General features: G+C 49.3%; 1 protein-coding gene across 1 annotated transcript in view; it reads right to left on the bottom strand.

The window, feature by feature from the left end:
• ZNF638 (zinc finger protein 638) overlaps positions 1-26446 on the bottom strand; it is a 383308-nt gene that overhangs the window by 271634 nt on the left and 85228 nt on the right. Inside the window, exon 8 of the mRNA XM_069205880.1 lies at positions 19830-19967. Coding sequence (XP_069061981.1) covers positions 19830-19967 — 138 coding nt within the window. The remainder of the gene's footprint in view (positions 1-19829; positions 19968-26446) is intronic.

The following is a 26446-nucleotide window of genomic DNA, read 5'->3' as shown; positions in this document are numbered from 1 at the left end:
GTGCTCAGGTGACAGGCACAGGTTGCAGACCAAGTGTTGGTCTGTGTAGGGGTATTTATTGTGGCATTTGGGGCAGAAACGGAACGGGGTCCGTTCCATCGGCGTTCTTCAGCACGCGGTCGGGCCGACCAGGCCCCGACGGAGGATCGAAAAATTACCCCGAAGGGCACCGGAGCTCTTCGATCTTCGATGCGGTGTTGAATGTAAGTATGCCGATCCCGAACGCAACAATACCGACGAATATCTTCCGAAATTAACTATTTTTTCTGTTCCGAAACTCGGAGCGACAGGAACACGTCCGAACCCGATGGCGGAAAAAAAACAATCGAGGATGGAGTCGACGCCCATGCGCAATGGAAACAAAAGGAGGAGTCACTCGGTCCCGTGACTCGAAAGACTTCTTCGAAGAAAAACAACTTGTAACACTCCGGCCCAACACCAGATGGCGAGCTATTGCAGAACATGCGTATCTACAGCGACAGATGCCATCGAACCAGAAGTTTTTCGTTTACTGGCACGTTAAGTACTGCCTGCTGAATTTCTGGCTTGAATCCAGACGTTCTGAGCCATGCGTGCCTACGGATGGTAACCGACGTATTAATGGTCCTTGCGGCCGTGTCTGCTGCATCCATAGAGGAGCGTATTGGATTGTTGGAAATGTTTTGACCCTCCTCAACAACCTGTTTTGCTCTTTTTTGCAGATCTTTTGGGAGATGTTCAATGAGATGCTGCATCTCATCCCAGTGGGCTCTGTCGTATCGCGCTAGCAGCGCTTGTGAATTTGCGATGCGCCACTGGTTTGCTGCTTGGACAGCGACCCTCTTCCCGGCTGCATCGAACTTCCTGCTTTCTTTATCTGGGGGAGGTGCATCCCCAGAAGTGTGTGAATTTGCCCGTTTTCTGGCAGCCCCTACCACCACAGAATCTGGTGGCAGCTGAGAGGTGATGAATACAGGGTCCGTAGGAGGCGCCTTATACTTTTTGTCCACTCTAGGCGTTACTGCCCTACTTTTAACTGGCTCCTTGAAGATCTCCTTTGCATGGCGTAGCATGCCTGGGAGCATCGGCAGGCTTTGGTAGGAGCTGTGGGTGGAGGAGAGGGTGTTAAATAAAAAGTCATCCTCTACTTGTTCAGAGTGTAGTTCCACATTATGGAACAGTGCTGCTCTAGCCACCACTTGTGAATAGGCTGTGCTGTCTTCCGGTGGTGATGGCCTAGTTGGGTATGTGTCTGGGCTGTTATCAGACACTGGTGCGTCGTACAAGTCCCACGCGTCCTGATCTTGGTCATCGTGGCTCATGGCAGTGTGAGCTGGCGAATGTGACTGGGTGTAAGTTGGCGAAGCCGGAGTTACAGGTGGAGGCGAGGGAGGAGGTGTTACCTTTTGTGCTGTTTGTTGCTGAGGAGTAAACTGAAGCGTTCTCTTTCTTTTGACAGGTGGAAGGGTACTGATCTTCCCAGTCCCCTGCTGAATAAAGATACGCTTTTGCGTGTGATCCACGTCAGTGGATTGCAGTTCTTGTTCGAATCTGTGTTTCTTCATTTGTGAAGACATAGAATGCTTCAGTATAGGAGCCTGAAGCAGGGTCTGATGTTGCTTTTTTCGGCTCCGAAAACCCTGTTGATTGTTTTTTCGGCTCCGAGGTAACCCTCCTCTTTTTCTGTGCCGAAAATTCTTGGCCTCTATGGTCTTCGGCGCCACTGTCTCGGCGTCGATCCGTGTCGACACCGAACTCTCGGTGTCGATGCTTCTCTTTAGCACTCTCTCGGTCCCGAGGAGGCTGCGTGCCGGTGTCTCGACCGAAGTCGGACGATCTCGACACTGAATGGGCCTTTTTCGGTGCCGATTGTTGGTCACCGGGAATTTGGGTTGAGCCATGGCCGGTTGGCAGTGGCGTCCCCTGGGCCTTCTTTCCTTTTTTAAGTTCTGATCTCGACGTCTTACTCACAGTTTTTGTAGAGTCGAGTTCGTCGGAGTCTGAATCCTGGATGGAAAAGGATTCCTCCTGTTCCTCTTCTGTCTCGAACTGTCGATGCTCCTTTGGCGTGGACGCCATCTGCAGTCTTCTCGCTCGACGGTCGCGCAGAGTTTTTCGGGACCGGAACGCCCGACAGGCCTCACAGGATTCTTCGCTGTGCTCGGGTGACAGGCACAGGTTACAGACCGAGTGTTGGTCCGTATAAGGATATTTGTTGTGGCATTCAGGGCAGAATCGAAACAGGGTCCGTTCCATCGGCGTTGTTCTCCACGCGGTCGGGCCGACTAGGCCCCGACGGTGTGCCGAAATCTACCCCGAAGGGCACCGAAGCGCTTCGATGTTCAATGCGTCGTCGTATGTGTGTATCTCGAACCGGATCGCAACGATACCGTCGAAAATCTTCCGTTTTCAGCTATCTTTCCGTTCCGAGACTCGGAGCGACAGGAACACGTCCGAACCCGATGGCGGAAAGAAAACAATCGAAGATGGAGTCGACGCCCATGCGCAATGAGCACAGAAGGAGGAGTCACTCGGTCCCGTGACTCGAAAACACTTCTTCGAAGAAAAACAACTTGTAACACTCCGACCCAACACCAGATGGCGAGCTAATGCATACCATGTGTATCTACAGCGACAGATGCCATCGAACACTAAATTTAGGGGTGTGTTAGGATCAGGGAGCAGTAGCCAATGGCTACTGTCCCTGAGGGTGGCTACACCCTCCTTGTTCCTATGGGGAAGAGGGAACATCCCTAGCTGAACTTCGGAGTGTGGCCGTATGTGATCAGATCTAGGACCCACCTGCCCGCTGTGATCTTTACTCATTGGTGTTTGCAGTGTGAAATTCTGGTGCCCACCTGATGTTGCTCTCTGAAGAATGTAAACATCACTAAAACCTAGTTATTGCTATCTGGTAAAGTCTCTGGCAAAAGTTGTTTGCTTTCTCCTCACTGCTAACGGTGGTGCTTAATAGGGTTGATTCTGCTGATGGGCAGGTCAAAAGGGCTGCTGGAACGACTGGTATGTTTGATACCTCTGGTATCCTCCTCAAAAAAAATATGCTCCTTGTACACAAGGACCTAGCAGTTCCAGTATCTGACTGGATAACTATCAAATCATCGGCGATATGCTTACCAAATTGAGCTTCGCCATCGTAATGCATATATAAGATTTTTTCAGTACCTTCAGCTGAAATGTGGTAGACATGAGCCAACTGACTGAGGGTCATCACCATGTGGAGAGAACTGGGTTGCATTACAAAGGCAGCAAGGCCTTTGAAGCTCCCCATCCTGGACTTTCCATCCTGCCTAGGAGAGGAGGTCATCTCTGCCAAGAGCAGACCTTAGTCTCAAGCCCTCTTGAGCTCTGGTTCCCTCTAAGGTGCCCTCTGAGTGCATTATTTAGCTCATCTGTCACTGGGGTCAGTGAGGGTTTATTTACCAAACATCCCAGGATTCAGAGAAGCCATCATGTAACTGGGGATCTCTTAATGACCAAAGCCCAGCCCATGCATTTACAATGGCTTTCTTGTGCACTGTCTCAGAATTGACAGACATAGCAGGGGCATATCTGCTCATGCAAACATACCCTCACAAGTGCCTTGATGCACCTTGCTTTAGGGATGACTTACACCTGGTACATGCAGTGATAGGGGACCTGGCATACGGGGATGTGCGACAGGTGGTGTTTTCAATTGAGCCAGCACCAACACATGCAGTCCGCAATGGCAGCCCAACTGTGGGCTAGGTGAGGGGTCCCTGAGGGTGGCACAGTTGGTGCTACAGCTGTCAGACCTTCCCTAATACCCCAGACACCAGATACCATTTACTAGGGACTTACAGTGATAGCTCAACAGTTTGCTAATTATGCAAAACAACTGTGCAGTTTTGGGGAAGAGATCTGGCATGGGAACCTGTTTAGCATGAACCCAATGCACTAACAGTCAAAGCCACATCAAAAAATGGCTAAAAAGTGGGGGTTAACCATGTTAAAAAGGATACTTATACTGGAACACAGTTGAAGTTCTGGTAACTAAATCTGAAGAACTGAGCAAAGTTCAGGGAGACTACCTTTCACACGACGTGGAGCAGAAAATCTGAAGGAAGATTCCTTCGCTGGGTGTGTTGTCGCCTCATTGGCTTACGTTTGGTACTTTATAAAGTGGATAAGCTATTAAAGGCAATGCTATTTGCCATTGTAAGCTAAGGTCATTACTTCTAGCGCTTTAGAGTATACAGTGGGACTCCCAACTCAATGACGGGAATGATTCAAGCATGTGAATGAAAGATACAATACTGGAGAAATCCCAAACCACAGTTTTTACTGTGGAAAGCTTAGTAGCCCAGCTGGCAGACATCTCAGTCCTGCTAAATTCTCAATGGACTACTAAAGAAGGCCCTGTAAGGTATCAAAACGATCAGTGCATTAAATCAGATTTAGTGGTTACATTTAATGTCACTGATGGGCAAATGCCCAATTTAGAAGTTGCCACTTTGGATGCCCAAGATTTCCAGAGCCCCTTGATGCACACAAGGACTGTTCTTACAGACAGCCTTCTGTTCCCCTGGGAAGACGTGTGAACGACTCCCAGTAAAGGCAATGACAAAAGCCTGCATGGAGGGGGGAGATGTGATAACTCTCCTTGACAGGATATGTAAAGAAATGGCTCCCTGTTGCAGTTACCCCCCACTTTTTGCCTGATACTGATGCTGACTTGACTGAGAAGTGTGCTGGGACCCTGCTAACCAGGCCCCAGCACCAGTGTTCTTTCACCTAAAATGTACCATTGATCCCACAATTGGCACACCCTGGCATCCAGATAAGTCCCTTGTAACTGGTACCTCTGGTACCAAGGGCCCTGATGCCAGGGAAGGTCTCTAAGGGCTGCAGCATGCATTATGCCACCCTAGAGACCCCTCACTCAGCACAGCCACACTGCTTACAAGCCTGTGTGTGCTAGTGAGAACAAAATGAGTAAGTCGACATGGCACTCCCCTCAGGGTGCCATGCCAGCCTCTCACTGCCTATGCAGTATAGATAAGACACCCCTCTAGCAGGCCTTACAGCCCTAAGGCAGGGTGCACTATACCATAGGTGAGGGTACCAGTGCATGAGCACTGTGCCCCTACAGTGTCTAAGCAAAACCTTAGACATTGTAAGTGCAGGGTAGCCATAAGAGTATATGGTCTGGGAGTCTGTTTTACACGAACTCCACAGCACCATAATGGCTACACTGAAAACTGGGAAGTTTGGTATCAAACTTCTCAGCACAATAAATGCACACTGATGCCAGTGTACATTTTATTGTAAAATACACCCCAGAGGGCACCTTAGAGGTGCCCCCTGAAACTTAACCGACTATCTGTGTAGGCTGACTAGTTTTAGCAGCCTGCCACAAACCGAGACATGTTGCTGGCCCCATGGGGAGAGTGCCTTTGTCACTCTGAGGCCAGTAACAAAGCCTGCACTGGGTGGAGATGCTAACACCTCCCCCAGGCAGGAATTGTCACACCTGGCGGTGAGCCTCAAAGGCTCACCTCCTTTGTCACAGCCCAGCAGGGCACTCCAGCTTAGTGGAGTTGCCCGCCCCCTCCGGCCACGGCCCCCACTTTTGGCGGCAAGGCTGGAGGGAACAAAGAAAGCAACAAGGAGGAGTCACTGGCCAGTCAGGACAGCCCCTAAGGGGTCCTGAGCTGAAGTGACTCTAACTTTTAGAAATCCTCCATCTTGCAGATGGAGGATTCCCCCAATAGGGTTAGGATTGTGACCCCCTCCCCTTGGGAGGAGGCACAAAGAGGGTGTACCCACCCTCAGGGCTAGTAGCCATTGGCTACTAACCCCCCAGACCTAAACACGCCCTTAAATTTAGTATTTAAGGGCTACCCTGAACCCTAGAAAATTAGATTCCTGCAACAAGAAGAAGGACTGCCCAGCTGAAAACCCCTGCAGCGGAAGACCAGAAGACGACAACTGCCTTGGCTCCAGAAACTCACCGGCCTGTCTCCTGCCTTCCAAAGATCCTGCTCCAGCGACGCCTTCCGAAGGGACCAGCGACCTCGACATCCTCTGAGGACTGCCCCTGCTTCGAAAAGACAAGAAACTCCCGAGGACAGCGGACCTGCTCCAAGAAAAGCTGCAACTTTGTTTCCAGCAGCTTTAAAGAACCCTGCAAGCTCCCCGCAAGAAGCGTGAGACTTGCAACACTGCACCCGGCGACCCCGACTCGGCTGGTGGCGATCCAACACATCAGGAGGGACCCCAGGACTACTCTGATACTGTGAGTACCAAAACCTGTCCCCCCTGAGCCCCCACAGCGCCGCCTGCAGAGGGAATCCCGAGGCTTCCCCTGACCGCGACTCTTTGAACCTAAAGTCCCGACGCCTGGGAGAGACCCTGCACCCGCAGCCCCCAGGACCTGAAGGACCGGACTTTCACTGGAGAAGTGACCCCCAGGAGTCCCTCTCCCTTGCCCAAGTGGAGGTTTCCCCGAGGAATCCCCCCCTTGCCTGCCTGCAGCGCTGAAGAGATCCCGAGATCTCTCATAGACTAACATTGAAAACCCGACGCTTGTTTCTACACTGCACCCGGCCGCCCCCGCGCTGCTGAGGGTGAAATTTCTGTGTGGACTTGTGTCCCCCCCGGTGCCCTACAAAACCCCCCTGGTCTGCCCTCCGAAGACGCGGGTACTTACCTGCAAGCAGACCGGAACCGGGGCACCCCCCTTCTCTCCATTCTAGCCTATGTGTTTTGGGCACCACTTTGAACTCTGCACCTGACCGGCCCTGAGCTGCTGGTGTGGTGACTTTGGGGTTGCTCTGAACCCCCAACGGTGGGCTACCTTGGACCAAGAACTGAACCCTGTAAGTGTCCTACTTACCTGGTAAAACTAACAAAAACTTACCTCCCCCAGGAACTGTGAAAATTGCACTAAGTGTCCACTTTTAAAACAGCTATTTGTCAATAACTTGAAAAGTATACATGCAATTTTGATGATTTGAAGTTCCTAAAGTACTTACCTGCAATACCTTTCGAATGAGATATTACATGTAGAATTTGAACCTGTGGTTCTTAAAATAAACTAAGAAAAGATATTTTTCTATATAAAAACCTATTGGCTGGATTTGTCTCTGAGTGTGTGTACCTCATTTATTGTCTTGTGTATGTACAACAAATGCTTAACACTACTCCTTGGATAAGCCTACTGCTCGACCACACTACCACAAAAGAGAGCATTAGTATTATCTATTTTTACCACTATTTTACCTCTAAGGGGAACCCTTGGACTCTGTGCATGCTATTCCTTACTTTGAAATAGCACATACAGAGCCAACTTCCTACATTGGTGGATCAGCGGTGGGGTACAAGACTTTGCATTTGCTGGACTACTCAGCCAATACCTGATCACACGACAAATTCCAAAATCGTCATTAGAAATTGATTTTTGCAATTTGAAAAGTTTTCTAAATTCTTAAAAGACCTGCTAGGGCCTTGTGTTAGATCCTGTTTAGCATTTCTTTTAGAGTTTAAAAGTTTGTAAAAGTTTGAATTAGATTCTAGAACCAGTTGTAGATTCTTAAAAAGTATTCCAACTTTTAGAAGCAAAATGTCTAGCACAGATGTGACTGTGGTGGAACTCGACACCACACCTTACCTCCATCTTAAGATGAGGGAGCTAAGGTCACTCTGTAAAATAAAGAAAATAACATTGGGCCCCAAACCTACCAAAATACAGCTCCAGGAGCTTTTGGCAGAGTTTGAAAAGGCCAACCCCTCTGAGGGTGGCAACTCAGAGGAAGAGGATAGTGACTTGGAGGACAATTCCCCCCTACCAGTCCTATCTAGGGAGAACAGGGTCCCTCAAACCCTGACTCCAAAAATAATAGTCAGAGATGCTGGTTCCCTCACAGGAGAGACCAACACCTCTGAAATCACTGAGGATAGCCCCAGTGAAGAGGACATCCAGTTAGCCAGGATGGCCAAAAGATTGGCTTTGGAAAGACAGCTCCTAGCCATAGAAAGGGAAAGAAAAGAGATGGGCCTAGGTCCCATCAATGGAGCCGCAAATTAAATAGGGTCAGAGATTCTCCTGACATCCTAAAAATCCCCAAAGGGATTGTAACAAAATATGAAGATGGTGATGACATCACCAAATGGTTCACAGCTTTTGAGAGGGCTTGTGTAACCAGAAAAGTGAACAGATCTCACTGGGGTGCTCTCCTTTGGGAAATGTTCACTGGAAAGTGTAGGGATAGACTCCTCACACTCTCTGGAAAAGATGCAGAATCTTATGACCTCATGAAGGGTACCCTGATTGAGGGCTTTGGATTCTCCACTGAGGAGTATAGAATTAGATTCAGGGGGGCTCAAAAATCCTCGAGCCAGACCTGGGTTGATTTTGTAGACTACTCAGTAAAAACACTAGATGGTTGGTTAACTGGAAATGAAGTGTGTGACTATGTTGGGCTTTATAATTTGTTTATGAAAGAGCACATTTTAAGTAACTGCTTCAATGAAAAGTTGCATCAGTATCTGGTAGACCTAGGTCCAATTTCTCCCCAAGAATTGGGAAAGAAGGCAGACCACTGGGTCAAGACTAGGGTAACCAAAACTTCCACTGGGGGTGACCAAAAGAAAGGGGTTACAAAAACTCCCCAGGAGAAAGTGGGTGACCCTAGAAACAAAGAAAAAGAGTCCTCTGTAGGCCCCCAAAAACCAGAACAGGTGGGTGGGCCCCAAGACACAACCCAAAACAAAGGTGGGTACCAGGGTAAGAACTGGGATGCCACTAAGGCATGGTGCCACAACTGTAAACAGTCTGGGCACCACACCAAGGACACTTCTTGTCCCAAAAACAAACCCCAGAACAAAATTCCAGGGGTAACCAGTGTAGCCATGGGAGATGACTCCTCAGATGAGGAGGTCTTCATAGCCTTCAACTGGAAACAGGGCCCAACAGGTGAGTTGGAGATTCCAGAGGGAAGTAGACACTTCCACCACCTACTGGTGAATGGAATCCCAACCACTGCCCTGAGAGACACTTGTGCCAGTCACACTATTGTGCATGACAGGCTGGTACTCTCAAACCAGTACATCCCAGGTGAGATGGCCAGAGTAAGAGTTAGCCCAGACAGGGTCACTAATAGGCCTGTGGCTCTTGTGCCCATAGAAGTGGGTGGAACTTTTAGCTGGAGAAGGGTGGTAGTCAGTACAGACCTCCCCCTTGATTGTCTCCTTGGAAATGACTACCCAGAGGTTAGTCAGAGCCTAAGAGAAGAACTGGTCCAGGGCCAGTCCTCTCCCAAGGATTCTGGAGTGCCTGCCTCTGCAGTAAATGCAAGTAGGCCCCAGAAGAAAAAGAAAAGGAAACAGAGTAGGAAAGGTGGACAACTTTTAGCCAAGGTTCCAGCAAGCCAAGGAGATTCTGCTCCAGTAGGGGAGAACTCCAAAAATGGCTCTGATAAAGTCCAACCTGACCCACAAGAAGTCCTGGCTAGTCAGGCAACTGTTAAGCCTGAGTGGGTGGCTCCTCAGCTAACAGAAGAAAGAGTGGAAGAAGGGTGTTTACTACAAGATGTGGTAACCCCCCACTCTAATACAGCAGACAGGCACCCTGAACCCAAAGAAGCCTGTAACTTAGCCCCTTCCCTTGTAGGTGAAGAGCTAAAGGTGTGGTTCTGGGCACTGACAGCTGTCAGTGGCCTCTGCTGGGTGTTAGCCTTTATGGCTGCACTATCCTTGGCATGGTGGTCTGACCCCATGCCAAATAACAAGTTAGGCCCCCTGACCCTGTTGGTCATGGTGGGGTTACTCCAGCTCTGGGTAACCTCTTTGGGTAAGCTAGGGGTGACCCTGGCTAAGATAAGATTAGCAGAGGTGGATACCTCTGACCTCAAAATAGAGAGAATGGGTAAAGACATAAAAAGCACAGACAAGAGGCAGTTCAGACTAGGTCCTATCACTGTGGAAGTGGGTCAGTTCCCCAGAGGGAATGACCTGAACAGGAGGATGTAAGGCAGAGTAGGCCCTGCAACAAACCAGCCATTTCCTCTACTCTTCCTCGCCTGACAGACTAGGAAGACTCTTCCAGCGTTGGCTGAGTCTCCTGGCCTGTGGGCTGGGGGGGGCTTGTGTAAAGAAATGGCTCCCTGTTGCAGTTACCCCCCACTTTTTGCCTGATACTGATGCTGACTTGACTGAGAAGTGTGCTGGGACCCTGCTAACCAGGCCCCAGCACCAGTGTTCTTTCACCTAAAATGTACCATTGATCCCACAATTGGCACACCCTGGCATCCAGATAAGTCCCTTGTAACTGGTACCTCTGGTACCAAGGGCCCTGATGCCAGGGAAGGTCTCTAAGGGCTGCAGCATGCATTATGCCACCCTAGAGACCCCTCACTCAGCACAGCCACACTGCTTACAAGCCTGTGTGTGCTAGTGAGAACAAAATGAGTAAGTCGACATGGCACTCCCCTCAGGGTGCCATGCCAGCCTCTCACTGCCTATGCAGTATAGATAAGACACCCCTCTAGCAGGCCTTACAGCCCTAAGGCAGGGTGCACTATACCATAGGTGAGGGTACCAGTGCATGAGCACTGTGCCCCTACAGTGTCTAAGCAAAACCTTAGACATTGTAAGTGCAGGGTAGCCATAAGAGTATATGGTCTGGGAGTCTGTTTTACACGAACTCCACAGCACCATAATGGCTACACTGAAAACTGGGAAGTTTGGTATCAAACTTCTCAGCACAATAAATGCACACTGATGCCAGTGTACATTTTATTGTAAAATACACCCCAGAGGGCACCTTAGAGGTGCCCCCTGAAACTTAACCGACTATCTGTGTAGGCTGACTAGTTTTAGCAGCCTGCCACAAACCGAGACATGTTGCTGGCCCCATGGGGAGAGTGCCTTTGTCACTCTGAGGCCAGTAACAAAGCCTGCACTGGGTGGAGATGCTAACACCTCCCCCAGGCAGGAATTGTCACACCTGGCGGTGAGCCTCAAAGGCTCACCTCCTTTGTCACAGCCCAGCAGGGCACTCCAGCTTAGTGGAGTTGCCCGCCCCCTCCGGCCACGGCCCCCACTTTTGGCGGCAAGGCTGGAGGGAACAAAGAAAGCAACAAGGAGGAGTCACTGGCCAGTCAGGACAGCCCCTAAGGGGTCCTGAGCTGAAGTGACTCTAACTTTTAGAAATCCTCCATCTTGCAGATGGAGGATTCCCCCAATAGGGTTAGGATTGTGACCCCCTCCCCTTGGGAGGAGGCACAAAGAGGGTGTACCCACCCTCAGGGCTAGTAGCCATTGGCTACTAACCCCCCAGACCTAAACACGCCCTTAAATTTAGTATTTAAGGGCTACCCTGAACCCTAGAAAATTAGATTCCTGCAACAAGAAGAAGGACTGCCCAGCTGAAAACCCCTGCAGCGGAAGACCAGAAGACGACAACTGCCTTGGCTCCAGAAACTCACCGGCCTGTCTCCTGCCTTCCAAAGATCCTGCTCCAGCGACGCCTTCCGAAGGGACCAGCGACCTCGACATCCTCTGAGGACTGCCCCTGCTTCGAAAAGACAAGAAACTCCCGAGGACAGCGGACCTGCTCCAAGAAAAGCTGCAACTTTGTTTCCAGCAGCTTTAAAGAACCCTGCAAGCTCCCCGCAAGAAGCGTGAGACTTGCAACACTGCACCCGGCGACCCCGACTCGGCTGGTGGCGATCCAACACCTCAGGAGGGACCCCAGGACTACTCTGATACTGTGAGTACCAAAACCTGTCCCCCCTGAGCCCCCACAGCGCCGCCTGCAGAGGGAATCCCGAGGCTTCCCCTGACCGCGACTCTTTGAACCTAAAGTCCCGACGCCTGGGAGAGACCCTGCACCCGCAGCCCCCAGGACCTGAAGGACCGGACTTTCACTGGAGAAGTGACCCCCAGGAGTCCCTCTCCCTTGCCCAAGTGGAGGTTTCCCCGAGGAATCCCCCCCTTGCCTGCCTGCAGCGCTGAAGAGATCCCGAGATCTCTCATAGACTAACATTGAAAACCCGACGCTTGTTTCTACACTGCACCCGGCCGCCCCCGCGCTGCTGAGGGTGAAATTTCTGTGTGGACTTGTGTCCCCCCCGGTGCCCTACAAAACCCCCCTGGTCTGCCCTCCGAAGACGCGGGTACTTACCTGCAAGCAGACCGGAACCGGGGCACCCCCCTTCTCTCCATTCTAGCCTATGTGTTTTGGGCACCACTTTGAACTCTGCACCTGACCGGCCCTGAGCTGCTGGTGTGGTGACTTTGGGGTTGCTCTGAACCCCCAACGGTGGGCTACCTTGGACCAAGAACTGAACCCTGTAAGTGTCCTACTTACCTGGTAAAACTAACAAAAACTTACCTCCCCCAGGAACTGTGAAAATTGCACTAAGTGTCCACTTTTAAAACAGCTATTTGTCAATAACTTGAAAAGTATACATGCAATTTTGATGATTTGAAGTTCCTAAAGTACTTACCTGCAATACCTTTCGAATGAGATATTACATGTAGAATTTGAACCTGTGGTTCTTAAAATAAACTAAGAAAAGATATTTTTCTATATAAAAACCTATTGGCTGGATTTGTCTCTGAGTGTGTGTACCTCATTTATTGTCTTGTGTATGTACAACAAATGCTTAACACTACTCCTTGGATAAGCCTACTGCTCGACCACACTACCACAAAAGAGAGCATTAGTATTATCTATTTTTACCACTATTTTACCTCTAAGGGGAACCCTTGGACTCTGTGCATGCTATTCCTTACTTTGAAATAGCACATACAGAGCCAACTTCCTACATTGGTGGATCAGCGGTGGGGTACAAGACTTTGCATTTGCTGGACTACTCAGCCAATACCTGATCACACGACAAATTCCAAAATCGTCATTAGAAATTGATTTTTGCAATTTGAAAAGTTTTCTAAATTCTTAAAAGACCTGCTAGGGCCTTGTGTTAGATCCTGTTTAGCATTTCTTTTAGAGTTTAAAAGTTTGTAAAAGTTTGAATTAGATTCTAGAACCAGTTGTAGATTCTTAAAAAGTATTCCAACTTTTAGAAGCAAAATGTCTAGCACAGATGTGACTGTGGTGGAACTCGACACCACACCTTACCTCCATCTTAAGATGAGGGAGCTAAGGTCACTCTGTAAAATAAAGAAAATAACATTGGGCCCCAAACCTACCAAAATACAGCTCCAGGAGCTTTTGGCAGAGTTTGAAAAGGCCAACCCCTCTGAGGGTGGCAACTCAGAGGAAGAGGATAGTGACTTGGAGGACAATTCCCCCCTACCAGTCCTATCTAGGGAGAACAGGGTCCCTCAAACCCTGACTCCAAAAATAATAGTCAGAGATGCTGGTTCCCTCACAGGAGAGACCAACACCTCTGAAATCACTGAGGATAGCCCCAGTGAAGAGGACATCCAGTTAGCCAGGATGGCCAAAAGATTGGCTTTGGAAAGACAGCTCCTAGCCATAGAAAGGGAAAGAAAAGAGATGGGCCTAGGTCCCATCAATGGAGCCGCAAATTAAATAGGGTCAGAGATTCTCCTGACATCCTAAAAATCCCCAAAGGGATTGTAACAAAATATGAAGATGGTGATGACATCACCAAATGGTTCACAGCTTTTGAGAGGGCTTGTGTAACCAGAAAAGTGAACAGATCTCACTGGGGTGCTCTCCTTTGGGAAATGTTCACTGGAAAGTGTAGGGATAGACTCCTCACACTCTCTGGAAAAGATGCAGAATCTTATGACCTCATGAAGGGTACCCTGATTGAGGGCTTTGGATTCTCCACTGAGGAGTATAGAATTAGATTCAGGGGGGCTCAAAAATCCTCGAGCCAGACCTGGGTTGATTTTGTAGACTACTCAGTAAAAACACTAGATGGTTGGTTAACTGGAAATGAAGTGTGTGACTATGTTGGGCTTTATAATTTGTTTATGAAAGAGCACATTTTAAGTAACTGCTTCAATGAAAAGTTGCATCAGTATCTGGTAGACCTAGGTCCAATTTCTCCCCAAGAATTGGGAAAGAAGGCAGACCACTGGGTCAAGACTAGGGTAACCAAAACTTCCACTGGGGGTGACCAAAAGAAAGGGGTTACAAAAACTCCCCAGGAGAAAGTGGGTGACCCTAGAAACAAAGAAAAAGAGTCCTCTGTAGGCCCCCAAAAACCAGAACAGGTGGGTGGGCCCCAAGACACAACCCAAAACAAAGGTGGGTACCAGGGTAAGAACTGGGATGCCACTAAGGCATGGTGCCACAACTGTAAACAGTCTGGGCACCACACCAAGGACACTTCTTGTCCCAAAAACAAACCCCAGAACAAAATTCCAGGGGTAACCAGTGTAGCCATGGGAGATGACTCCTCAGATGAGGAGGTCTTCATAGCCTTCAACTGGAAACAGGGCCCAACAGGTGAGTTGGAGATTCCAGAGGGAAGTAGACACTTCCACCACCTACTGGTGAATGGAATCCCAACCACTGCCCTGAGAGACACTTGTGCCAGTCACACTATTGTGCATGACAGGCTGGTACTCTCAAACCAGTACATCCCAGGTGAGATGGCCAGAGTAAGAGTTAGCCCAGACAGGGTCACTAATAGGCCTGTGGCTCTTGTGCCCATAGAAGTGGGTGGAACTTTTAGCTGGAGAAGGGTGGTAGTCAGTACAGACCTCCCCCTTGATTGTCTCCTTGGAAATGACTACCCAGAGGTTAGTCAGAGCCTAAGAGAAGAACTGGTCCAGGGCCAGTCCTCTCCCAAGGATTCTGGAGTGCCTGCCTCTGCAGTAAATGCAAGTAGGCCCCAGAAGAAAAAGAAAAGGAAACAGAGTAGGAAAGGTGGACAACTTTTAGCCAAGGTTCCAGCAAGCCAAGGAGATTCTGCTCCAGTAGGGGAGAACTCCAAAAATGGCTCTGATAAAGTCCAACCTGACCCACAAGAAGTCCTGGCTAGTCAGGCAACTGTTAAGCCTGAGTGGGTGGCTCCTCAGCTAACAGAAGAAAGAGTGGAAGAAGGGTGTTTACTACAAGATGTGGTAACCCCCCACTCTAATACAGCAGACAGGCACCCTGAACCCAAAGAAGCCTGTAACTTAGCCCCTTCCCTTGTAGGTGAAGAGCTAAAGGTGTGGTTCTGGGCACTGACAGCTGTCAGTGGCCTCTGCTGGGTGTTAGCCTTTATGGCTGCACTATCCTTGGCATGGTGGTCTGACCCCATGCCAAATAACAAGTTAGGCCCCCTGACCCTGTTGGTCATGGTGGGGTTACTCCAGCTCTGGGTAACCTCTTTGGGTAAGCTAGGGGTGACCCTGGCTAAGATAAGATTAGCAGAGGTGGATACCTCTGACCTCAAAATAGAGAGAATGGGTAAAGACATAAAAAGCACAGACAAGAGGCAGTTCAGACTAGGTCCTATCACTGTGGAAGTGGGTCAGTTCCCCAGAGGGAATGACCTGAACAGGAGGATGTAAGGCAGAGTAGGCCCTGCAACAAACCAGCCATTTCCTCTACTCTTCCTCGCCTGACAGACTAGGAAGACTCTTCCAGCGTTGGCTGAGTCTCCTGGCCTGTGGGCTGGGGGGGGCTTGTGTAAAGAAATGGCTCCCTGTTGCAGTTACCCCCCACTTTTTGCCTGATACTGATGCTGACTTGACTGAGAAGTGTGCTGGGACCCTGCTAACCAGGCCCCAGCACCAGTGTTCTTTCACCTAAAATGTACCATTGATCCCACAATTGGCACACCCTGGCATCCAGATAAGTCCCTTGTAACTGGTACCTCTGGTACCAAGGGCCCTGATGCCAGGGAAGGTCTCTAAGGGCTGCAGCATGCATTATGCCACCCTAGAGACCCCTCACTCAGCACAGCCACACTGCTTACAAGCCTGTGTGTGCTAGTGAGAACAAAATGAGTAAGTCGACATGGCACTCCCCTCAGGGTGCCATGCCAGCCTCTCACTGCCTATGCAGTATAGATAAGACACCCCTCTAGCAGGCCTTACAGCCCTAAGGCAGGGTGCACTATACCATAGGTGAGGGTACCAGTGCATGAGCACTGTGCCCCTACAGTGTCTAAGCAAAACCTTAGACATTGTAAGTGCAGGGTAGCCATAAGAGTATATGGTCTGGGAGTCTGTTTTACACGAACTCCACAGCACCATAATGGCTACACTGAAAACTGGGAAGTTTGGTATCAAACTTCTCAGCACAATAAATGCACACTGATGCCAGTGTACATTTTATTGTAAAATACACCCCAGAGGGCACCTTAGAGGTGCCCCCTGAAACTTAACCGACTATCTGTGTAGGCTGACTAGTTTTAGCAGCCTGCCACAAACCGAGACATGTTGCTGGCCCCATGGGGAGAGTGCCTTTGTCACTGAGGCCAGTAACAAAGCCTGCACTGGGTGGAGATGCTAACACCTCCCCCAGGCAGGAATTGTCACACCTGGCGGTGAGCCTCAAAGGCTCACCTCCTTTGTCACAGCCCAGCAGGGCACTCCAGCTTAGTGGAGTTGCCCGCCCCCTCCGGCCACGGCCCCCACTTTTGGCGGCAAGGCTGGAGGGAACAAAGAAAGCAACAAGGAGGAGTCACTGGCCAGTCAGGACAGCCCCTAAGGGGTCCTGAGCTGAAGTGACTCTAACTTTTAGAAATCCTCCATCTTGCAGATGGAGGATTCCCCCAATAGGGTTAGGATTGTGACCCCCTCCCCTTGGGAGGAGGCACAAAGAGGGTGTACCCACCCTCAGGGCTAGTAGCCATTGGCTACTAACCCCCCAGACCTAAACACGCCCTTAAATTTAGTATTTAAGGGCTACCCTGAACCCTAGAAAATTAGATTCCTGCAACAAGAAGAAGGACTGCCCAGCTGAAAACCCCTGCAGCGGAAGACCAGAAGACGACAACTGCCTTGGCTCCAGAAACTCACCGGCCTGTCTCCTGCCTTCCAAAGATCCTGCTCCAGCGACGCCTTCCGAAGGGACCAGCGACCTCGACATCCTCTGAGGACTGCCCCTGCTTCGAAAAGACAAGAAACTCCCGAGGACAGCGGACCTGCTCCAAGAAAAGCTGCAACTTTGTTTCCAGCAGCTTTAAAGAACCCTGCAAGCTCCCCGCAAGAAGCGTGAGACTTGCAACACTGCACCCGGCGACCCCGACTCGGCTGGTGGCGATCCAACACCTCAGGAGGGACCCCAGGACTACTCTGATACTGTGAGTACCAAAACCTGTCCCCCCTGAGCCCCCACAGCGCCGCCTGCAGAGGGAATCCCGAGGCTTCCCCTGACCGCGACTCTTTGAACCTAAAGTCCCGACGCCTGGGAGAGACCCTGCACCCGCAGCCCCCAGGACCTGAAGGACCGGACTTTCACTGGAGAAGTGACCCCCAGGAGTCCCTCTCCCTTGCCCAAGTGGAGGTTTCCCCGAGGAATCCCCCCCTTGCCTGCCTGCAGCGCTGAAGAGATCCCGAGATCTCTCATAGACTAACATTGAAAACCCGACGCTTGTTTCTACACTGCACCCGGCCGCCCCCGCGCTGCTGAGGGTGAAATTTCTGTGTGGACTTGTGTCCCCCCCCGGTGCCCTACAAAACCCCCCTGGTCTGCCCTCCGAAGACGCGGGTACTTACCTGCAAGCAGACCGGAACCGGGGCACCCCCCTTCTCTCCATTCTAGCCTATGTGTTTTGGGCACCACTTTGAACTCTGCACCTGACCGGCCCTGAGCTGCTGGTGTGGTGACTTTGGGGTTGCTCTGAACCCCCAACGGTGGGCTACCTTGGACCAAGAACTGAACCCTGTAAGTGTCCTACTTACCTGGTAAAACTAACAAAAACTTACCTCCCCCAGGAACTGTGAAAATTGCACTAAGTGTCCACTTTTAAAACAGCTATTTGTCAATAACTTGAAAAGTATACATGCAATTTTGATGATTTGAAGTTCCTAAAGTACTTACCTGCAATACCTTTCGAATGAGATATTACATGTAGAATTTGAACCTGTGGTTCTTAAAATAAACTAAGAAAAGATATTTTTCTATATAAAAACCTATTGGCTGGATTTGTCTCTGAGTGTGTGTACCTCATTTATTGTCTTGTGTATGTACAACAAATGCTTAACACTACTCCTTGGATAAGCCTACTGCTCGACCACACTACCACAAAAGAGAGCATTAGTATTATCTATTTTTACCACTATTTTACCTCTAAGGGGAACCCTTGGACTCTGTGCATGCTATTCCTTACTTTGAAATAGCACATACAGAGCCAACTTCCTACAGGATACCACACAGGAGAGAGTACAAAAGAGGAGTCAGTACAAAAAGGTGAGCTTCAAAGGGGAAGATGCCTTTGAAGGGCAAATAACCAAAACTTGGGAGAGGTGTCGCGCTATTGTTTAGGGAAATAAGCTGGCACCAGGAACAGAAAGGGGACGCCACTTGTCAAGGTGTGTAAAATCCTTGGTAGCCATACTTCTGGGTTGGGCTAGTGACCTCTGCACACCAAGCAACGGGTCTAGTCCCCTTCAGTGGGCGGAACAGTAACATCTAGGATAGCAGGATGCCACACTTCACAAGAAGTTGTCAGACGGACTTTGTCTGGGCATGAAAGGGCACCCCTCGCACCCAGAACTCAGATCTAGCTGGACTGGAGGAGAGGACTGAAGGACTACCCTGCTGCACCAAGGACCTGTTTAGGACCGGCTTCATCAACATTGACTGCACTTGCTGAAGCTGGTGGCTAGCAAAGGAAAGGCACTGTGCCTGCTGGTTCCTGCTTCTGGAAAATAAGATTCCCATATCCCAGCTGAAGCAAGGGACTCCAAGGATCAGCTGACTGACCTATTCACAGCACAGGGTCTAAAGGAGCCTGCTATGCAAACTCATAGTCCAGATTTTCATATCACCACCAACAATCACCGTGCAACACAAGAGACCAGGACCAGTTACTCCAAGTTGCTTCCAAGTCTGCTGGAACCAGGAGAATCAGAGTGCAGCCTGGTCACCCAGAAGATGAGCTATCACCCAGTTAAGGATATGGCTGTAACCACAATACTGGACAACTTGTAGTCCAATGAGAGACGCTGAGCCCTGCAGCCAGGACTGCCTCATCTTGTCTGAGGATAGAGTAGCAGTCGCAGACCCCTGTTGGCGGTATGATTTCAGAGCATCCTTGAAAATCTTAATCATCCTGTATCCTTTACATCAGGACCACTTATATAGAAATCTATAGCAAGAGGATAAAAGGAGCTGTAACTGATTGAAGACTTCACCCGCAGAGGTACCTTTGAGGACACTGCTGGTCCCCTTGACTAGCTCCATGCTAGAGTTGGTCACCTAACGTAACTGAAAATAACAACATTGATACTTACCAAAGTTTTTCTTGAAAATAGTTGTGAAACATTCATTGCATTTGCTCAACACGCGTTTGCAGTTGAGTAAAAAGTGAATATTTACTACTCATTGTAAAATCTCCATCTCTAACTCCAGTGAATCTTTTTCGTTTTGGTGTCCAAAAGTGCATTAAAATACAATCTATTTTAATAAACTAGTGTCAGATGCAAATGTAGTTCTTATTTAATTGCTTTGGTGCTGTTTAAATGCTCAACAATACCTCCTTTGTGTAAGCCGAACTGTCCACAGCCACCGCTACTCATTGTGCTAAAGGTTCACAAACGAAACATATTAGAGCTCACACACTCACCATACAATCCACCTCAATTCCTCACAATGTGTTTCAAATGTGGCAAATGAGGCAAACTTAAAAAAACAATTTTAAAAAGCAATTGAAAAGGGCTTTTACAAGATCAAACAATATTACAGTACATGCGTAGCAATTTACCTTTCTTTTATTTCTGATAACCACATAGTTATTAACTTTTCCAAATCGCAGGCCAGCATAAGCTACTTCAAGGTCTGTGTATCCTTCTTTGGGTAAATTTTTAAGATGAACAAATTCATCATGAATTTCAGGACGAGGCTACAGATAAGAAAATCAATTAAAAATAAAACTCCTAATTAAAAAATACATTCCAGTAGGAGAGCAAACATTCAAATTATCCATGAGGTAATATTCATGTAACTAAAGAGTTTGCAAAAGGCGGCATTGTTAAAATAAAAATCGTTAACACCACATTTTGATACATAATTATATCCCATCAGAAATCTTCTGTCAAGAGATGTTACCTGAAGAAAAATGGTGACTAACATGAAATCTACACCACCACCAAGATGACGAATGGAATGTAGGAAAGCAACCTTTTTGAAATGGGTTCTTAAGTGACTATGTGCACTGAAGCTCTGACTAACAGGTCCCCAGTGCTAGTTCTGTTTACCCAAACCTACACAGTTGTTTACCACAATTGGCAACTATTTGGCTACAACTTTAAGTCCAGAGTAAATGGGTGTCAATGGTACCCAAGGCCTGGGGTACTAAGGAAGGTCTCTGAGCAACTGTGCCACCCCCAGGGACCCCTCACCTAACCCACACAGTACTGCCATTGCAGACTGCGTGTGTTGGTGCAGGCTAAATTGAAAAAACAACCTGTGTCACACCCCTGTGTGTTAGGTCTGAACGTGTAAGTTGTAGGAAGCTGGCCTGGTGGACACCTATGGTGTTCTCACCCTATACCTGTCCAGGGATACCCTATTAGTGAAGTGTAGGCAGTGTCTAGGAAGCCAGGGCTCTCTAGAGGTAGTTGTGGATGAGCAGTCAAGACTTATCAGGGAGACATGCAAAGCTCATTCAATGCCATGGAGTCACACATCACTTACACACATGAAATAACCACAGTGTTACAAAAATGAAAGGTACTTTACTATAGTAACACAAATACTAGAATACTGTATAGGCAATACCCCAACTGGAGGTAACTGAACACATACAAATTAGAAATCCATAAATCGCATAGAAAGCAATAGGCATTGGTAAAAGCAATAGCAAATAGTTAGCGCCCTAGGGTGAGGACCAAACCATATACTAAGTGTAGCAAAACGCCATGGTTGGCTGGTTACCTACCCCATTTATTGCATAGTGCTGATGCAAGCTTTGATTGGAAGTGTGCTGGGACCCTGCTAACAAGGCCCCAGCACCAGTGTTCTTTCCCTAAAACTGTACCTTTGTTCCCACAATTGTCACAGCCCTGCACACGGTTACGGCCCTTGTAAAAGGTACCCCTGGTACCAAGGGCCCTGTGGCCAGGGAAGGTCCCTAAGGGCTGACGCATGTATTATGCCACCCTAGGGGACCCCTCGCTCAGCCCATGCACACTGCCTTTTTCTCCCCACGAGTGCACACAAGCTGCAAGGCAAAGTCGACATCCATGCCCACAAACCACTGCCTGTGGCATAGTTAAGTCACCCCTCTAGCAGGCCTTACAGCCCTAGGGCAGGGTGCACTATACCACAGGTAAGGGCATAGCTAAATGAGCAATATGCCCCTACAGTGTCTAAGCCCATTCTTAGACATTCTAAGTGCAGTGTAGCCATATTAAGTATATGGTCTGAGAGTTTGTCAAAACAAACTCTACAGTTCCATAACGGCTACACTGAATACTGGGAAGTTTGAAATCAAACTTCTCAGCACAAAAAATCCACACTGAGCCAGTGTTGGATTTATTGAAAAATGCACACAGAGGGCATCTTAGAGATGCCCCCTGTAAGTTAGCCCAACTGCTAGTGCTAGGCTTACCGGTCTCTGCCAGTCTGCCACTTTCAGACGAGTTTGACCACATGGGGCGAGTGCCTTTGTGCACTCTGTGGTCAGACTCAAAGCCTGTCCTGGGTGGATGTGCTTCACACCTCCCCCTGCAGGAACTGTAACACCTAGCAGTGAGCCTCAAAGGCTCAAGCCTCAGATTTCAGTGCCACCAGGGCACTCCAGCTAGTGGAGATCCCCACCCCAGGACAGAGCCCCCACTTTTGGGGGGGGGGGGGGAAGTCCAGGGAGATCATGAGAAAAGCAAGGAGTCACCCCCTCAGCCAAGTCCACCCCTAAGGTGACCACAGCTGATGTGACACACCACCCCCCCCCCCCCCCAAGAAAATCCTCTATCTTGCTTTGGAGGATATAGCCCAATAGAATTAGGGACGTGCCGTGCACCCCCACAACACCTGCAGCAGGAATTCAGAGGACCCCCCCCACAACAGCCATTAACAAAGAACCAGACGCCTAGAAGAAGCACTGCACCCGCAGCCCCCAGGCCCGTGAAGAACCAACCACTAGTGCAGCAGTGACCAGCAGGCCGCCCTCACTCTTGCCCAGTCGGTGGGTGGCCCGAGAAGCTCCCCTGTGGCCCTGCCTGCCCCGGGTCCCTCCATTGATTTCAATACAAAACCCGACGCCTTGTTTGCATAATGCACCCGGCTGCCCCTGTGCCGCTGAGGGTGTATTTTGTGTTCCTATCTTTACCTATGCAAAGTACCTAACATTTAATGTACTTACCTGCAATCTTGTGTTCTAAAATAGAGCAAATAATATTTTTCAACATAAAAACCTATTGGCCTGAAGTCTGAGTGTGTGTTCCTCATTGTGAACCACTGGACTCTCTGCAAACCATCTCTCACTTTGAGATAGTATATACAGAGCCAGCTTCTAACACAGTACGCCCACCCAAGGATGTGGAATCAGAAAAGGAGCTGGAGGAACAAGGAACCCCAAGAGGTAAGTACCAGAGTGACCACCCAGCGACCAGGAGAGCAGAGGTAAGTACCTGGTTTTCCACAAACCAAATAGGAGGAAAAGAATTGTGCAAGACCCAACCAAGACTGGAAGATCCCAAAGGTGGATCCTGGCAGATGAGGACCTGCAAAGAAAGGGAATAAGTCCAGTTTGTGATGGAGTGTCCAGTTGTGGCAGGAGGCACTACACACTCTTATGTGGAAGCAGGACCAGGTAGACGAAGGTGGTCAGAAGTGCAGCACCGGAGAGGAAGAGGAGTCCCAGGATTGATGCAGGTGATTTCCACGTCGGAGGTCGTGATGCAGTCCGTTAGTGGTGCTGGAAAACCACCAACAAACCTTGGCAAATGGAGCAGCCTGAGAAGACAGTTTGCAAGGCTGAAGAGACCCCAGCAAGGTCCAGGGGACTCGACCCAAGGAAGGGAGTTCAAGGAGACCCTCAGCAGCTGGGAGAGTCACAATAAGAGGAGGAGCCCCCACAGGCAGCAAACATGAGGAAGAGGAGGCCCACTCAGCACACCTGAAAAAGTGTCCCATGTCGCTGGAGCAGCAGGTAGTAGAATGTGCTTTGCAGGAAAGAGTGCTGGAGGCCAGGGCTACACGGAGCCTGAAGATACCTTGGAGGAGGAGCAAACAAGCCTTGGTGGCTCAAGAGTCGCGGTGCACAGGGGTACTGCAAGGAAAGTCAAGGGCTTACAGTCTCCCAAGCTGGACAGCAGGTAGAGACGACCAAGGAGACCACCCCAGACCACCACCTGTGAGCAGGATCCATGCAGTTTCGGAGGACAGAAGCTCCACGCAGCCAGTAGTCGTTGCAGCTGGTGCCTGCAGATGCAGGTGAGTGACTCCTTCACTCCAAGGGAGATTCCTTCTTACTACTTCTGCAGACTGAAGTCCCGCCACCCTCAGAGGATGTACAGCCATGGAAATGTTGCAGTTGTGAGCCAGAGAAACAAATGTTGCAGAGCGAAATTGTCACTAAAGTTGCAGATTGTTGGTTCCTGAAGTGTTCAGTTCTGGGTCCAGTGGCCAGAAGATGAAGTAAACGATGCAGATACACGATTCCATGTAGTGGAATCTTGCATGTCGAATCTGAGGAACCATCCAAGAGGGCGACCCTAAATGTAGGAAGTTGGCTCTGTATGTGCTATTTCAAAGTAAGGAATAGCATGCACAGAGTCCAAGGGTTCCCCTTAGAGGTAAAATAGTGGTAAAAAGAGATAATACTAATGCTCTATTTTGTGGTAGTGTGGTCGAGCAGTAGGCTTATCCAAGGAGTAGTGTTAAGCATTTGTTGTACATACACAGACAATAAATGAGGTACACACACTCAGAGACAAATCCAGCCAATAGGTTTTGTATAGAAAAATATATTTTCTTAGTTTATTTTAAGAACCACAGGTTCAAATTTAACATGTAATATCTTGTTTGAAAGGTATTGCAGGTAAGTACATTAGGAACTTTGAATCATTTCAATTGCATGTATACTTTTCCAGTTATTCACAAATAGCTATTTTAAAAGTGGACACTTAGTGCAATTTTCGCAGTTCCTGGGGGAGGTAAGTTTTTGTTAGTTTTACCAGGTAAGTAAGACACTTACAGGGTTCAGTTCTTGGTCCAAGGTAGCCCACCGTTGGGGGTTCAGAGCAACCCCAAAGTTACCACACCAGCAGCTCAGGGCCGGTCAGGTGCAGAGTTCAAAGTGGTGCCCAAAACGCATAGGCTTCAATGGAGAGAAGGGGGTGCCCCGGTTCCAGTCTGCCAGCAGGTAAGTACCCGCGTCTTCGGAGGGCAGACCAGGGGGGTTTTGTAGGGCACCGGGGGGGACACAAGCCCACACAGAAATTTCACCCTCAGCGGCGCGGGGGCGGCCGGGTGCAGTGTTAGAACAAGCGTCGGGTTCGCAATGGAAGTCAATGAGAGATCAAGGGATCTCTTCAGCGCTGCAGGCAGGCAAGGGGGGGGCTTCCTCGGGGAAACCTCCACTTGGGCAAGGGAGAGGGACTCCTGGGGGTCACTTCTGCAGTGAAAGTCCGGTCCTTCAGGTCCTGGGGGCTGCGGGTGCAGGGTCTTTTCCAGGCGTCTGGGCTTAGGTTTCAGAGAGTCGCGGTCAGGGGAAGCCTCTGGATTCCCTCTGCAGGTGGCGCTGTGGGGGCTCAGGGGGGACAGGTTTTGGTACTCACAGTCGTAGAGTAGTCCGGGGGTCCTCCCTGAGGTGTTGGTTCTCCACCAGCCGAGTCCGGGTCGCCGGGTGCAGTGTTGCAAGTCTCACGCTTCTTGCGGGGAGATTGCAGGGTTCTTTAAAGCTGCTCCTTTGGATAAAGTTGCAGTCTTTTTGGAGCAGGTCCGCTGTCCTCGGGAGTTTCTTGTCGTCGAAGCAGGGCAGTCCTCAGAGGATTCAGAGGTCGCTGGTCCCTTTGGAAGGCGTCGCTGGAGCAGAGTTCTTTGGAAGGCAGGAGACAGGCCGGTGAGTTTCTGGAGCCAAGGCAGTTGTTGTCTTCTGGTCTTCCTCTGCAGGGGTTTTCAGCTAGGCAGTCCTTCTTGTTGTTGCAGGAATCTAAATCTTTAGGTTCAGGGAAGCCCTTAAATACTAAATTTAAGGGCGTGTTTAGGTCTGGGGGGTTAGTAGCCAATGGCTACTAGCCCCGAGGGTGAGTACACCCTCTTTGTGCCTCCTCCCAAGGGGAGGGGGTCACATCCCTAATCCTATTGGGGGAATCCTCCATCTGCAAGATGGAGGATTTCTAAAAGTTAGAGTCACCTCATCTCAGGACACCTTAGGGGCTGTCCTGACTGGCCAGTGACTCCTCCTTGTTATTCTCATTATTTTCTCCGGCCTTGCCGCCAAAAGTGGGGCCGGAGGGGGCGGGCAACTCCACTAGCTGGAGTGTCCTGCGGTGCTGTGACAAAGGGGTGAGCCTTTGAGGCTCACCGCCAGGTGTTACAGCTCCTGCCTGGGGGAGGTGTTAGCATCTCCACCCAGTGCAGGCTTTGTTACTGGCCTCAGAGTGACAAAGGCACTCTCCCCATGGGGCCAGCAACATGTCTCTAGTGTGGCAGGCTGCTGGAACTAGTCAGCCTACACAGACAGTCGGTTAAGTTTCAGGGGGCACCTCTAAGGTGCCCTGTGGGGTGTATTTTGCAATAAAATGTACACTGGCATCAGTGTGCATTTATTGTGCTGAGAAGTTTGATACCAAACTTCCCAGTTTTCAGTGTAGCCATTATGGTGCTGTGGAGTTCGTGTAAAACAGACTCCCAGACTGTAGGAAGTTGGCTCTGTATGTGCTATTTCAAAGTAAGGAATAGCATGCACAGAGTCCAAGGGTTCCCCTTAGAGGTAAAATAGTGGTAAAAATAGATAATACTAATGCTCTATTTTGTGGTAGTGTGGTCGAGCAGTAGGCTTATCCAAGGAGTAGTGTTAAGCATTTGTTGTACATACACCTAGACAATAAATGAGGTACACACACTCAGAGACAAATCCAGCCAATAGGTTTTTATATAGAAAAATATCTTTTCTTAGTTTATTTTAAGAACCACAGGTTCAAATTCTACATGTAATATCTCATTCGAAAGGTATTGCAGGTAAGTACTTTAGGAACTTCAAATCATAAAAATTGCATGTATACTTTTCAAGTTATTGACAAATAGCTGTTTTAAAAGTGGACACTTAGTGCAATTTTCACAGTTCCTGGGGGAGGTAAGTTTTTGTTAGTTTTACCAGGTAAGTAAGACACTTACAGGGTTCAGTTCTTGGTCCAAGGTAGCCCACCGTTG

This window comes from Pleurodeles waltl, chromosome 1_2, assembly GCF_031143425.1.
Source record: "Pleurodeles waltl isolate 20211129_DDA chromosome 1_2, aPleWal1.hap1.20221129, whole genome shotgun sequence".
Lineage (NCBI taxonomy): Eukaryota > Metazoa > Chordata > Amphibia > Caudata > Salamandridae > Pleurodeles > Pleurodeles waltl.
Note: the sequence above shows the minus strand (reverse complement) of the source record. Positions and strands in the feature narration are given on the sequence as shown.